Source organism: Lithobates pipiens, unplaced genomic scaffold, assembly GCF_037356315.1.
Source record: "Lithobates pipiens isolate NorthernLeopardFrog02 unplaced genomic scaffold, aLitPip1_a1.2 Scaffold_13, whole genome shotgun sequence".
Classification (NCBI taxonomy): Eukaryota; Metazoa; Chordata; class Amphibia; order Anura; family Ranidae; genus Lithobates; species Lithobates pipiens.
This window is the reverse complement of record NW_027507718.1, coordinates 51,122,700-51,138,158: the sequence shown is the minus strand read 5'-3', so window position 1 is coordinate 51,138,158 and position 15,459 is coordinate 51,122,700. Positions and strand designations below refer to the sequence as shown.

General features: G+C 45.4%; 1 protein-coding gene across 1 annotated transcript in view; it reads right to left on the bottom strand.

Annotated features, from left to right (window-relative positions):
* LURAP1L (leucine rich adaptor protein 1 like) overlaps window positions 1-12,353 on the bottom strand; it is a 49,104-nt gene extending 36,751 nt beyond the window's left edge. The window contains exon 1 of the mRNA XM_077475096.1: window positions 11,813-12,353. Coding sequence (XP_077331222.1) covers window positions 11,813-12,016 — 204 coding nt within the window. The 5' untranslated portion in view covers window positions 12,017-12,353. The remainder of the gene's footprint in view (window positions 1-11,812) is intronic.
* Between the last annotated feature and the right edge of the window lie 3,106 nt (window positions 12,354-15,459).

Below are 15,459 nucleotides of genomic sequence, written 5' to 3'. Positions count from 1 at the left end.
ACAAGGCCAGGAACAACTGAATTGGTGTGGGGTTGTAGCCCCGTTCACCATCTGATGAGAGCAAAACAGGAGTCTGAGGACAGGGTGGAGGAGTGGGGTGTATTTTACTGGAATACCAAAGCTGCTGGGACCCACAAGAAGGGTGGAAGGAGACCAGGGAGGTAGAGGTTTGTGTCCTCTTGTCCTGCCCAGATTGAGAGCCCATGGAGAGGTCTCAAGCCTGTAGGGTTGCTGTGCCAGTCATCATCTGGAAAACATGACTGTTGTGTGTGCCACCAGAGACTGCTGCTGGGAGAGTGGTTATAGGACTTGTGCTGCTTTTGCTGAGAGCCCAGAACTATGTGGCTGCAGTTACCATTTGTTGCTGCTGCTGAGAGCCCAAGAGATGAGCTGCACATGGAGCTGAGTGGCAATTCCAAAGCTGCTATTCCGGTATTCTGCTGCCAGACTTGCTACTGTTCTAGAAGGTGCTTCAGAATCTTTAGGGGAGGCAAGAGGCTTATTGGACCCTGGAGTGCTTATATGGCCACCATTGCCAGCAGAGTTTTTCTCCCAGAGGAGAGTAAGTGCGCCACTGTGAGTCAAGGGGCCCCAGCACCACCAGACTGAACTGTAGCCATACTTCACTGGTCATTGCCTAGGGTGGAGATTAACAGTAGTAAACAGGCCATTGCCCTGCAATGTCTTTGTACTGCTATGCAATAGCATATGCCACTGTTCATTATTGTATTACTGCAATCTGTACTATTTTTTGTTTAACCAACTTCATTTTTAGGGCTTTTCCTATTAATAAAGATAAGGAAAGTCATCACCTATTCTGCATACTTGGCCTGGGTTAAGTCTAACAGCCAAGCAACTACCATTTTCAGAAGCTGAAGTCAGCAATACTTCCTCAGGACAGGCATACGTATATGTAATTTCATCTGTCGTATAGCCTACCTTTCTCCAACAATGGGCAGTTGTGCTGAAGCGAAAAAGCAAATAAAATGTCCTTCTTTTGTCTTCAGATGCTCTACATTCTCAGCCAGGCAGACACACCCAGCACAAGGTAAGGCTGCCAACTCATTCCTTTCATTGCTGATACGTTTAATTTATATAAGTTCTGTGCCTGAATAAATATTGGTTAAAAAATGTTATCTAGGCTGCCTCTCCTTACAAAAATGCTAGTTGCTTGGCTTTGCCTGCTTTTAATAATTAAAATGTCAAAAATCTGGAAAAAACACGAAGCAAATGAAAGTCACAGAGCAGTCCAAATTCCTTACCTCTTTACTTCTCAGGCTAGTGACTAAAGCTGGGCATATACTGTTCGAAATTAGCTCCTGCTGGACTGTATGAATTTTGTGAGGGCTCCTCTGCTCAACAGAAGCTGACTGTTTCTTCTCACAATGGGACATGTTTGAAACTTTTCCATTGATCAGGGGCTGCAGCCACTGATCATTGTATTCTGACAGCGATGGGTGCTGCTGTCATATACAGTACAATGGCCCGGTGGGGGCTTCGTTTGTGTGGATGGAGGAATCTTCCATTTTTTTTTTCCCAGCCAGTGTATGGCCAGCTTTAGAAACTACAGAATCCAAAGCATGTAATTATTTAAAAGAGGAGGTTAGCAATGACAGACAATCACACATGCGTTTTGGCCCGACAGTGTGCGTCCAGGGCCGCTAACTCAGAGGTGATTGCTTTAACGCGATTACATGTGAGCGGCCGCAATCAGCTGCAGGAGCCAACAGCCTCCATTTGCTTTCACAGGTGCACCATACCTCCCAACTTTTTGAGATGGGAATGAGGGACACCTATCAGCAAAAGCATGCAGGCATAGGACACATTCCCTGCCCCACCCCCTTAAAGGAAAAGTGTACAAAAAAAAAAAAAAACACACAAGATTGTTAAAACCCACAAGTGCTTTTTTACCACTAATATTCCTTTATATTGGCATTTGGACATTGCACAAATGCAGCAATTTAGAAATCAAATGAAAGGTTTAGTGCTGGAAAACACTTTTTGATAGATAAAAAGTTCATTTTAAAGACATCTATATAGATCAGACCAAAATGAGGGACAAATGAGTAGGAACATGAGGGACAGAGGGACATTGTTCCAAATCAGGGACAGTCCCTCGAAAATAAGGGACAGTTGGGAGCTATGGTGCACGCTGTCGGGCCAAAATGTAGGTGTAAATGTGGCTATGGGAAATTGCCTGGCTGTAACGCACAGCAACTGCTTAACCACTTCGCGCTCAGGCCAATTCTGACATTCCTCTCCTACATGTAAAATTCATAATTTTTTTGCTAGAAAATTACATAGAACCCCCAAACATTATATATGTTTTTTTAGCAAAGACCCTAGAGAATACAATGACAGTCATTGCAACTTTTTATCTCGCACGGTATTTGTGCAGCAATTTTTCTAACTCGTTTTTTTCAGAAAAAAAAAAACAGTTTCATGCTTTAAAAAAAACAAAACAGTAAAGTTAGCCCAATTTTTTTGCATAATGTGAAATATGAAAATATGCAGAGTAAATAGATACCCAACATGTCACGCTTCAAAATTGCACGTGCTCATGGAATGGCGCCAAACTTTGGTATTTAAAAATCCCCATAGGCGACAATTTACATTTTTTTACTGGTTACATGTTTTGAGTTACAGAGGAGGTCTAGGGCTAGAATTATTGCTCTCGCTTTAACGTTCGCGGCGATACCTCATATGTGTGGTTTGAACACCGTTTTCATATGTGGGCGTTCGCTTCTGCATACAAGCTCACGGGGACAGGGGCGCTTTACATTTTTTTTTTATTGTTAATTTTACTTTCATTTTTTTAGTTTGACACTTAAAAAAAAAAAAATAATTGATTACTTTAATTCCTATTACAAGGAATGTAAACATCCCTTGTAATAGGAATATGGCATTATCGGACATATTTACAGTGAGATATGGGGTCAATAAGACCCCACATCTCACCTCTAGGCTGGGAGGCCTAAAATAAAAAAACAATCACGGCTTCCCAGCCAAGGTGACACCGTTATTTTAAATGCAGAGGCCGGGCGTGAGGTCATAACATCGCGCCCGGCCTCCGAACGATCATAGAGACTCCGGGGACCATGTGAAACAAAGGAAATCTCTACGATACAATCCGGGGGGGGTCAGTGGATCCTGTGACCGACGCACCGATGGAAGCGGTGAGTCTGTAGAAGCACCGGAGGGTGGCGGGGGGGGGGGGGGGAGGGGACGTGGTGTATAGGCACATCTTAGATACAATGTTTCATCAGTATGTCCATAGGCACGACTCATGGGGCTGTAGTGCATCTGACTTTTTGGCCGATGGTTAGTGTCAGCAGCAACAAATATTGTAGTGATGTCCTCACCTGAGTTGACAATCGGCTTCGGGTGCAGGTGCCAGCATCTCAAGTAAGAGAAAATGGAAATGAAGCCTTTGCGGCTTCACAGCCAGTTTCTTAATGCGCATTCATGACCCACAAAATGAATGGTCCCGCAGTCTTCTGGGACCTTTGATGTGTCCCAGAAGGCTGCGGGAGAAGGGGGGGTCAAACTTCCGGCTCAATACTCTGTGGCGCATCTGACCGGAAGTGGGAGTAGGTATCTGTCAAAATCAGGTACCTGCTCCCCCCGAAAAGCCAAATGTGACAGTGGAAGGGGGGGATGCAAACAAGCAGACTTCCCCTTTTGGGTGACGTTCCGCTTTAAAGAGGAAGTAAACCCTGATGGGTGTTACTTCCTCTTTCATTCCCTGCAAAGGCAAAGCATAATGGACTACTATGCATCGCATAGTAGTCCATTATGTGTCACTTACCTGACACAGGAGCCAGCAAAGTCACCGCTGTCCCCTGTAGTTCCGAGCGTCCATCTTCTTGGTGGGTCTCCGTGGGTCTCGCTGTTTCGGCGCTGTGATTCGCCGGAGCAGCAATGACGTCACTCCCGCGCATGCGCACGGGAGCCGAGACTCGCGGCATTGCCGTCATCGACGATGCCCCGCTCAGTGCACCGCTGTCTACGATATTTCTTGGACCTACAGGTAAGCCTTAATCTAGGCTTACCTGTAGGTCAAAGTGGTTTGTAAGGGTTTACAACCACTTTAAGTACTGATTTCTGCAAATGTTTTATCACCCAGTGTATAAGTGAATATACACGCCACTCCCCCCCCCCCCCCCCCAATCTGTCTTCCTGGGCTGGAAGTAAAGAATGTGAATGTACAACAAACAACTCCAATGGTATTTACTTAAACCAAACACACATTTGTGCATTCCTGTGTTGTATTCTGTGTCCATTCATTTCCTAGTGCAGAAGAGTTACAGAACAGTTTACTTTTGTACAGCTGGAACTAATTGTGCCCATTTTACACAAGTCATTCCTTCAGGTGTGTCATCTACTTGTCACCCATACGTGTAGTGAGAAAGTACACTATGAACGTCCATTTTCCAGTTCCGCACATATAGCAGAGGAATGAGAGTCACATGGAAGTGATTAATGTTCTTTCCCTATCCCCAAACCAAGGCACACAACTATGCCACAGACTTCTACTTCAAAATATCTAGGCTTATTGAAAGAATATACTGTATACAGGTATCTTTAAAGGGGATCTTCACTGCATCATAAACCAAAAGCACTATAATTCATGTTTAATATTCACAGCGAACTCATCCATCCATGTCTCTACGCTTTACTTTGTTAAGAAATCACTTTAAAAAACACCCCCCTAGCATTTCAGACCATGGCCATCATGAGTAAGGGCACATAATTAATGTAGCATTTATTTCCTGGAATCCATCTGCCCTTAGCTCATGCATGCAGGTAGAAGGAAGGGTGTGCTTAGCTGAGAACTCCCTCCTCCTGAAAGCTCATGAGATTTATGATATAATTTGCTTAGACCAGAAATCTGGAAGTAAGAATAAACTTGAAACAAGTAAATAGAATATACCTTCCTATCGAAGGTACACTTTAGGAGCCCTTTCACACCGACAGCGTGGCCGCGTTAGTTTTAGCAGTGAAGTGCCTGAAAAGCACTGCTTTGCAGGCCCTTTTAACCCTGCAGCCGCTAGCAGTGGTTAAAAGCGGGTTAAAAGCACCCGCAAAGCTGCTTTGCGGGCACTTCGGTGGCGCTGGCCATTGATTTCAAGCACCCCAAAGATGCTGCTTGCAGGACTTTTTTTAAACATCCTGTTAGCGCAGCGCCCCAGTGTAAAAGCACTTAGTCTTTCACACTGGGACTGCTGATGAGGCGTTTTTCGAGCGCTTTACAGGTGCTATTTTTAACGCTAAAGCACCTGAAAAACCCCTCCAGTGTGAAAGGGGTCTTAAATGTGCTGTTTAGACATATATGGATGCTACCAGCCTAAAGCTGACCTCTGAGCAGATATGAACCCCTTCAAGCTGACAGTGCTCATATATGCAGATTTACTGGACTGGGCTTTTTTCTGTGGGGCCGCATATATGCGTATCGGTCTTTGTGCTGGGAGCACGCTGCACAGTGCGCTCCCAGCACAGAGACCGGGGTCTCAGCGGGAGCCCCAATTCCTGTACCAACAATTGGAGGCTATCGCATCAATCAGGTGACCTGGAATCGGGAGTTTCACCTGATTCCTGCGATAGCCTCCGATTGGTTATCACAGCGATCAGTAACTGCGAAGCCCACCTCTGTGTTTTCTCTCTTGCGGAGAAAAAAAAATCATACCTATGTGTAAAAAAAGAAAATAATGATAAAAAAAAAAAAAATACCTAGATTTTTGGGTTGTTCTTTGTTGGTAGGTTATGGTGTTAGCGTTTTTTTTTTTACTATTTTCAGCTAGTTTTCCTTTAATAATAATAATACAACATAAATAAAAATTATCGGAAGATATCCATTAGCAAGCCCAATGTGTCCTGAAAAAAATAAATTGGAGTTCGGGAGATGATTTCTTGGGTCCCTCGCTGTCGCTCCTAGCCCACTCCTGCCAAGCGAACCCACAGAAAACAGCTTGCTATGGGAGCACCCGAGCAGGCTCGCTTCTGAGCCACTGCTCCACGTGTCCACTCAGACATGGAGCTGTGGCTCGCCCAGACCCCCCCACCCTTCCCATTGGCTCACCAGCTATGATTGAGAGCAGCAGGAGCCAATGGCCCCCCTGCTGTCTCAGCTCATGAAGAGGGAGAGTCTCTGGAGAGTCAAAGCTCTTGTGCACATCGCTGAATCATGACGGGGCTCAGGTAAGTATTGGGGGAGGCTGCTACACACAGAAGGTTATTTATCTTCGATGCATAGAATGCATAAAAGGTAAAAAACCTTGAGCCTTTACAACCACTATTTGCTCCCTTTTGGTCTGTGAAATACAACATTAGGTCTCATGAACACAGAGCGTAAAAAACACTGCTTTTACAGGCGTTTGCCTCTTTGTTTTTTTTGCCTGTAAACTAGCCTGTAGCATTTACTTCCTGGAATCCATTTGCCCTTAGCTCAGGCATGCAGGTAGAAGGGTGTGCTTAGTTGAGAACCCCCTCCTCCTGAAGAGTCATGAGATTTATGATATCATTTGCCTAGACCAGAAACCCGGAAGTAAGAATAAGCTTGAAACAAGTAAATATAATATAGCTTCCTATCAAAGTTCCACTTTAGGAGCCCTTTCACACTGACAGCCATGTTAGTTTTAGCAGCGAAGTGCCTGGTGGCTTCTTCTTTTGGGGGTGGGGGGGGGGGGGCGGCAAACAAGCAAAGCACTTACCTTTCTAGGGTGCCCACGATGTCGGCCGCCCGAGGCCAACCCGCCCCTCGGCTCTTGGGTCCTGGTGCCGCCATTCAAAAGTAAGGGAAACAGGCACAGTGGAGCCTTGCGGCTTAATTGGTTGTCTTTACTACTGCACATGCGTGAGTCGTGCGGCGCTTTGTGAATGGGGTGCGCTGTGTTGTGGGACACACACACAGTTCCCACAACACACCACGCCCCATTCACCAGAAGACAACACGAGGAGGAGAAGAACGAAGATCACCGCGGAATAGGAGAGGCAGATTAGGACAATCTGCCATTTCTGGTAAGTGGAAAAAAAAATTATTATTATTTTATTTATTTTTTTGGAGCCTTTTTATGCATTTTTTTTTTCAGGGTGGACCTCCCCTTTAAGACTTATCTGAGTCCTCTCACAAGCCAGCACATGACTTGCTATGGGGTCACCCACAGGAAGAACGACGGCAGCAGCAGCAGACCACTTAAAGAAGTGGGACCGCTCTGTGCAATATTGTTGCACAGAGGAGGTACTGATAATATAAACCTTAATTTTTTTTTATAATAAATATATATATATAGTATCACTTTAAAAGCATTGTTTTTATACCTGTACGATAAGTGCAAAGAAAAAAATACCTTGCTTTCCTAGGGTGACAACACTGCTGCTCAATGAGTTCAGCGAGTGAGTGTTGTCATGCTAAGACAGGAAAGACATTACTGTCAGGATCACTACTGCACGCTGTGTGTTCATTTCCCCTCTCTTCCTGTACCAGGTGTCACAGGAACAGGAAGCAAGGGGAACACTCCCCAACAGGTTCACAGACAGCAATATAAAAATATGCACAGGTTATAACACTTCCTTTATTCAAGTTCAGTAGCTGGAAAAAAATGTGTTGGGTAGAATTTAGAAGAAGCACAATTAAAATAAATCTATATTGCATGTTTATAGGTTTTACAGTATGCCCTTTTAAAGTGTTCCTATGGTCAAAGCATACAATTACACATTTATTTCTATGTTGTATTTCAATTCATTTTAGCCTATTCCTATTATTGAAGTTTGTACACTTACTTTGTGAAGAACCCCTAACTTTATTTGCTTGAATTTTGTGACATGTAGTCACTATGACCTGTGGGTAGGCTCTGCTGTGTCACGCATTTCACAGAGCCTGCCTTCTGAACTACACAGGAGTTTCAGGAGGCGAAGTCTGTTTGAGAATCGCTACTTTCCGACATCAAGGGAACTTGGGATATGTAGTCCTTTGAAATTAGAAAGCTCAACCTATCAGCATTTTTCTTTTCTTTTTTTGTGGGTAGTTTTACGCCATTTGTGTCTCAATTAGACCCCTTTTACACTGGGCCGCTTTGCAGGTGCTACATCGTTAAAAATAACGCCTGCAAAGCGCCCTGAAAGAGCCGCTCCTGTGTCTCCAACGTGAAAGCCACGAGGGCTTTCACATTGGAGTGGTGTGCTGGCAGGACGCTAAAAAAAGTCCTGCTAGCAGCATCTTTGGAGCGGTGTTGTGTATACAGCTCCTCCACCACTATCAATGGGCAGCGTGGCTATACTGGCGCTTTGGTCAAAAAAAAAAAGTGGGGGGGGGGGGAGGATTTAATTTCCTGGCGACTCGGACAGTAATAAGAAGGGATTTGTAACCTGTACATACTCTATCTTCAAGCAGCATTAAACCCAAATGCAAACATTTATTATATTGCAGCTTACCAATTCTTAGATGAGATGGCTTAGACTTTCTTCCTTCTATTTTGTTCTGGTGATCTGGCCAGTAAGGCTTAAAGGGGTTGTAAACACTTGTGTTTTTTCACCTCAACGCATCCTAAGCATTAAAGTAAAAAAAAAACTTCTTACACTGACTGACCCCCCCAGCCCCCTGTTTTACTCACCTGAGCCCTCGGCGGAGACGCTCCCACCTTCTCTGCACGTGGTTCTCGGCTCTTGATTGGATAAATTGATAGCAGCACAGCCATTGACTCTCGCCGCTGCCAATCAAATCCAATGACATGGGTGCTAGGGGGTGGGGCCGAGTACGGCATTCTGTGTCTACGGACACAGGTGCTAGACTTGGGAGCGCACCCGCAAGGTAACCCCCCAGGGAGAGAACTTCTCCTAGGGGGTTATAAGATAGCGCCCCCTGGGGACCCCAGAAGAGGATGTTCGAGGCCACTCTGTGCAAAACACACTGCACAGTGGAGGTATATGATATGTTTGTTATTTAAAAAAAAAAACAAGGATTTACAATCACTTTAATGTACACAGGACGTTTTTACAACCTCTTCCCTCCTGAACGATTTAACTTGACAGATAGTAACCGACATTCAAAAATGTCTGCGTTTACATGCCACGTTTATAAGCATTTTTTTCCCCCCCAAATAGTGCAAAATGAAAAACTCCTGTAAAAGAAACGTGGGCAAACGTGAGTTACTGCTTTACAAGCGGTTACAAGTGTTTCAAATTCCTCCGAACATTCGCCCAGAATGTATTTTTTTGCTTTCCAAAAAATACTTCTAAACTCAACTGCCTAGAAACCACCTTGTGTACATACTGATAACATAGAGAAGAGTTCAGGGGCAGCTGAAAACGGCCCAATTGCTCCTAAACGTCCGTTTACCAGCAGCTGTGTACATGAGGCCTACCTCTGTTTTTCAAAAGAACAAGCTCTCTTCTAGAGATATAGATATATATATATATATATATATATATATATATATATATATATATATATATATATATATATGGGACAAACCATTTACCATTGATCAGCTTTTATTTATTTCTGTAAAACCTTTTATCCTATAATAAAGAAAACTGTTTGCTGTAACTGCATATACAGTGTCAGCTGGAGTTTAGCTTCAATTTGTCAGTGTAGCTAAATCTGCTAGGACATCTATGAATCCCCTACCTCCAGACTGACAATGCTGCTGACTGCTGCATCCCCTGTGCTCCTTCATCCAGAGTGGAGGCACGCTAATAAAGGAGGTGTGTTACTGGCCAGATCAAAAAGGTGAAAACAAGCCTAAAAAAGAAAAAAATACAACGACTGCATCTAAATGATTGGTAAGTTGCAATATATTACATTTTGGGTTTGGGGTTGAAGCCCTGGTTCACACCAGTGCTGTTATGAGGTCGTGCTACTTCAGTGCAACTTCAAAGCCATCTATCAGTGTGATTTTATGTGCATCTTGCTGATGTCTTTGCGACTTCAATTAGGAAATGTCAATGCAAGTCACACTGAAATTGCACAGAAATAGTGCAGGAACCTTTTTCAAAGTAGCTGTGACAGCAATTTGAACCGCTCCATTGCCGCAAATGGGGTGCGACTTGTCAAGTCGCATTGGTATGAACCAGGGCTCATGCTGCTTTTAACCAAAAAAAAAAAAAAAAAAAGAAAAAAGCTTAGGCTTTAAGTTCTGGAGAGAGTAGGGAAGGGCTATAACATCTATCATATTTTTATCCCAGCGGGGGTGACTTCCTGTCCCTGTGACACCAGTACAAGATATGAAAAGAATGGCCATCTTTGGGACGGGAATACACACAAAGCTCACCATAGTCCTAACCTTTTCCCAATCTACTAAAAAAGTGTTTTTGTTGCTTTCATTGGAGAGATTTCACACCACTTTGTGCCCCTATGACACTCTATCATGGGGCCAGGAAGTGAGGGGAATCTCTAGAATGGGTACACAGACAACTGCAAAAACTTGGAGCTTTTAACCCTTTCCCTATCCACCCAAAACTGCCACTTTATCAGCGCCGCTGGCTTTACCCAACCCCCCCGATCAGTGTATGACGACGGCGGGGAAGTCTCCCCAACCTCAGAATAAAATCATGGGGGCTCAACCTGTGGCCCTCTAGCTGTTGCAGAACTACCACTCCCAGGATGCATTGCAAGGCTGACAGTTACAAGCATGAGAATGTGTGGATGGTGGAATTGAGTCCACCAGCTCCTCCCAGCAGCATTCGGTAATTTTTTTGAAGTGTACACGAATGAGGATGAGCTCCGATGTGTTCGCATGGTCCACGTGCAGAGCCCGCCAGGAGGTTGGCATAGCGCGTGCAGTGAGACATTTTCCTGATGTGCAGCTGCAGAGATCAGGAAATGTCTCACTGCCTGTGATTAGCGCAGCGCCGACTTCCTGGCGGGCTCTGCACGTGGGCTGTGCCAACACGCCAGAGCTCATCCTTATACGCGAAAGTACTGCAACGACTCACTGGAGTTGATTTACTAAAACTGGAGAGTGGTCAAGCTCTGCGTGGAAACCAATCAGCTTCCAGGTTTTTTTTTTGTGAATGTTTCATTGAACAAGCTGAAGCTAAAAGCTGATTGGCTATCATGCACAACTGGACCAGATTCTGCACTCTCTAGTTTAAGTAAATCAAACCCATTGAGCCTAGGTTCAGACTAGTGTGATCTCAGACATCGCATGTGATTCGCACCGCTGATGCGATGTCTGAGCAATTAGAGTTCAGCCATACAGTTGTATGGCTGAACTCGCATTGGATTCGCACAGATAAAGATGTATTTTTTCCCTACATCGATGTGATCCGATTCCTGTACGAATCCACAGTTCGCACTGCGATCTGTGGGTGTCATTAAGGCTAGGTTCACACTGCTACGAATTTTATTGCGAATTTGAGCCATTGCGATTTCTTAAATTCGCAAGTCATTTAAATGACATAGATTAACATTAGTGCCGTTCACATCAATGCGTTGCGAATATAACCTGCGCGGAAAAAAGGTCCGGTGCGAGTTTGATCCGTGTGTGCGATGCGAATTCAGCTCCATAGACTGCAAAATTTGCAGTAGAATCGCAAGAGCTCATAAGAAAATTGCAATGCAAATGCGATCGGATCAAAATCGAGCTAAATTCGCACCGCAGCAGTGTGAACGTAGCCTTAACCAGAAAAGCCCCATCCGTGACACTTGGCTGTGAACGATCTGACATGTCCATGCGACAGCCCCTACCCCTCCTCCATCTCTAGAGTCAGAAAGCCAGGAGCACCTGTTCCTCTGGATCCACAGCTGTGCGCCCCCCCCCCCCCCATCCTCCATGCCCGCAGGGAACGTGGCGGACACAGCTGTGCCACTTACCATGTCCTGTCTGAGAAGTTGGATCTTGGTTTCCAGCCTCTCCAGGGTGCTGGCCTGGGGGAAGGTGCCAGGCAGGATGTGTTGGGGGAAGCCATCGGTGGTGTTGGGGGGCTCCTCTCTCAGGGATCTGGCCAGGCTCTCGGGCACCTTGCGCCCCAGTTTGATCTCTATATCTCTCAGGTCCAGACTGGATGGGTCAGCCATGGGAGAAGCTAGCAGAAGAAAAGTCCAAAGTCACTTCCACCAATCCTCAGCACTAAGATCTACATAGATATAAGGGGTGGCTTCCTGGCTGACAAGTCCAAACTCCTTGTTTGGGGTGTGTGCTCCTCTAATTAGGATGACTGCTTACTCCTTGATACACCCATGTGTGTTCCCTGCAGCTTTCCTTCCTAGTGTTTGATGCTCATCACCCTGATCGGAACACATCGATAGAAGCCTTCACTGGCCGCACACTGTCACCTCTCACCGCTCCATCCTAATCATTGTCTTCTCACATCTGCTGAAACTTTCCACCGTACTGCCAACAGGACCTGAGCTGACACAGCCCCTTCTACCGTAATCCTTCACACACGAGGGAATCCCCGGCTCCTCCACCCTCCCTTCCGCACTGCCAGCTGCGCGGCTTTTAGGTTACAGCGACCGCAGCCAGCCCAGACAATACATGTATGGTGGAGTAAAGGGAGTCTCATGGATAACCTTGCTTAGAAGAAACCTGATGGATGATGTCATCCTTATCGTCACATAGTATTATGGCTTCATTGCATTCTTTATTTCAAAGCTCAGTAGGCTGTTAAAGGGGGATTCCACTTTCCTGAAAAAAATAAAAATAGCATATTATTATTATTATTATAATTATATAGGATTTATATAGCGCCAACAGTTTGCACAGCGCTTTACAACAGTGTGGAAGACAGTACAGTTACAAAACCATTCAATAGAGGAGGAATCAGAGGGTCTCGCTCGTCAGATCTAAGGCTTGATTCACACTAATGCGTTTTTTTATGCATTTTGCAGAAATGTAGGGAAATTTTTTAACATGGGTTCACATCAATGCATTTTTGTGCCTCTGCGTTTTTGGAAAGGGTCGGGGACTTTTTTTCATGCAAAATTCAGCGTTTTGCATGTAATAGAAGTCAATGGACCTGCATCAAAAAAAGTACCGCTTTTTTACCGTGTTATTACTGCGTTTTTACCGCGATTTTGCGTTTTGCTTTTTTTTTTCTTTTTTTTCGCTGTATATATCTGGTTGCTAAGCAACCACAGTGTAAAAAAAAAAGAAAAAAAACGCAAAACACGGCAAAATCGCGGTAATAACGCGTGTCCAAAAATGCGACAAGTACCGCAAAAACGCTCAAAAGCAACATGCATAGATGTGAATCGAGCCTTAGGCTGGGTTCACACCGTTGCGGCAGCGAGAACCGGATGTGATTCGCACCGCACTGCAGTGCAAATCACATCCGATCTCTGTGCGATGCGAGTTCAGCCATGCAGATAGTATGGCTGATTTCGCATCGCACCCGCCGCAAACTCGCACGGGACCCTTTTTTTGGTCCGCAGCAGAATCGGATCGCATGGGTGTTCACACCATGCGATCCGATTCCTGTCCAAGTTTGCAGATCGCACTGCGATATGCGAACTGATCTGGGGGTGTCATTAACATTTCACTGACACTCCCAGCAGTCCGCATAGGGCAGTGTGAACTGCCGGCGGGAGGCATGCGATGCGGGAGAACGCTGCGGATTCGCTGCGTTCCCGCATCGCTCCAGTGTGAACCCAGCCTTAGGCTGGATTCACACCTATGCATTTTTAGTGCTTTTTGCATCTTGCAGATTTGCACTACAGTCCATTTAACATGGTTTCCTATGGAGCACGTTCTGTAGTGCAAATCTGCAAAATTCAAAAAACACTAAAAATGCATAGGTGTGAATCCAGCCTTAATCATTTGCCCACTGGGCACTTTTACCCCCCCCCCCCCCCCCCCTTCCTGCCCAAGCCAATTGTCAGCTTTCAGAGCTGTCACATTTTGAATGACAAATGAGCGGTCATGCTACACTGGACCCATATTAAATTGTTATGCTTTTTTTTCACACAAACAGAGATTTCTTTTGGTGGTATTTATTCACCACTGGGTTTTTAACTTTTTGCTAAACAAATAAAAACATTTTTTTCTTAGTTTCTGTTCTAAAATTTTTGCAAACAGGTAATTTTTTTATTTTTTTTATCATTAAAGAATTTTTATTGAAATTTCCATAAAAATTAAAGGCAGCTGGTTCTGGTATATAAAAATCAGGTATAGCAGTAAAACATTTACATACTAATCTCAATCAAAGTTGGCAACAATGGAATAAAGCCATAATTCTGAGCACTAAGGCATCCTCCTGCGTTGAACATTGGAAAACACTTAATTTTTCTCCTTTACTGATGTGCACTGAAGAGGCTGCACTGATGGGCATTAATAGGTCGCACTGATGGGCAATAATAGGCAGCACTGATGGGCACTGATAGGGTGCGCTTGCCATACAGCATTCCGCACGCTGTGAGGGCGGAAGAGCGATGATGCTAGGTGGGCAGAGAGAGATGATGTCATCTTTCTGCTCCCCTCCGCACCTCACACATTCTGCACGCTGTGATGGTGGAAGAGCTTGATGCTAGGTGGGCGGGGAGAGATGATGTCATATCTGTGCTCCCCGTCGCACCTGCCACCAGATGAGGAATGCCACTTGCCACGTCAACTGCCAGTGCCACCAGATGTGGATTGCCACTACATTGGAGGCACTGGTTAATTTAGCACAGAGTGGTCATTCTTGAGTGCGGGCAGGAGAGCGGCGATGCTAGGCAGACGTGAGAGATGATGTCATCTTTCTGCTCCCCGCCGCTCCTCCCACATTCCACACGCTATGAGGGCGGAAGAGCAGTGATGCTAGGTGGGCAGGGAGAGGTGATGTCATCTCTCTGCTCCCTGCCGCACGTCCCACATTCCACACGCTGTGAGGGCAGAAGAGCGGTGATGCTAGGTGGGCAGGGTGAGATGATGTCATCTCTCTGCTCCCGCCACACCTCCCACATTCCGCACGCTGTGAGGGTGGAAGAGCGGTGATGCTAGGCAGGCAGAGATAGATGATGTCATCAACTTTTGTACACCCTCCTCACCCCTCAGGTCCATGCTGTACTTTCCCTTGTGGGTGAAGAGCTATCATTCCCCAAACAGCTGTTGTAGCGGCTCAGGAATTTCTCCCTCTTTTCTGCAGTGTTTCCATGACAGATCATGCTGATGCTGTGTACCAGCACTGACCAACCACTGATCTCTCATGGAAGCCTTGCAGAAAAAAGGAGGGAGAAGAGCAGGGTGTTTCAAACCCTTGGACCCCTGCAGCGGTTGTGTGTGGAATGATAGCTCTTCACCCACAAAAAATAAGTACAGAAAGGACTGGTCTGGGGCCCAGCAAAAAATTCAGATCAGATCCGTCCCACAAGGACACCTTACTCTGACAGCTATACCCATTGCTGTGAGAAAACATTGATCAGCGGCTGCAGTTCATTGGCTGCAGCTACCGCTTGAGAACATTTTTCTAACATCTCACTACGACAGAAGCAGGTCAAATGATTAGCTTCTGTCTAGCAGGGACGGCCACACACTTTTGGAT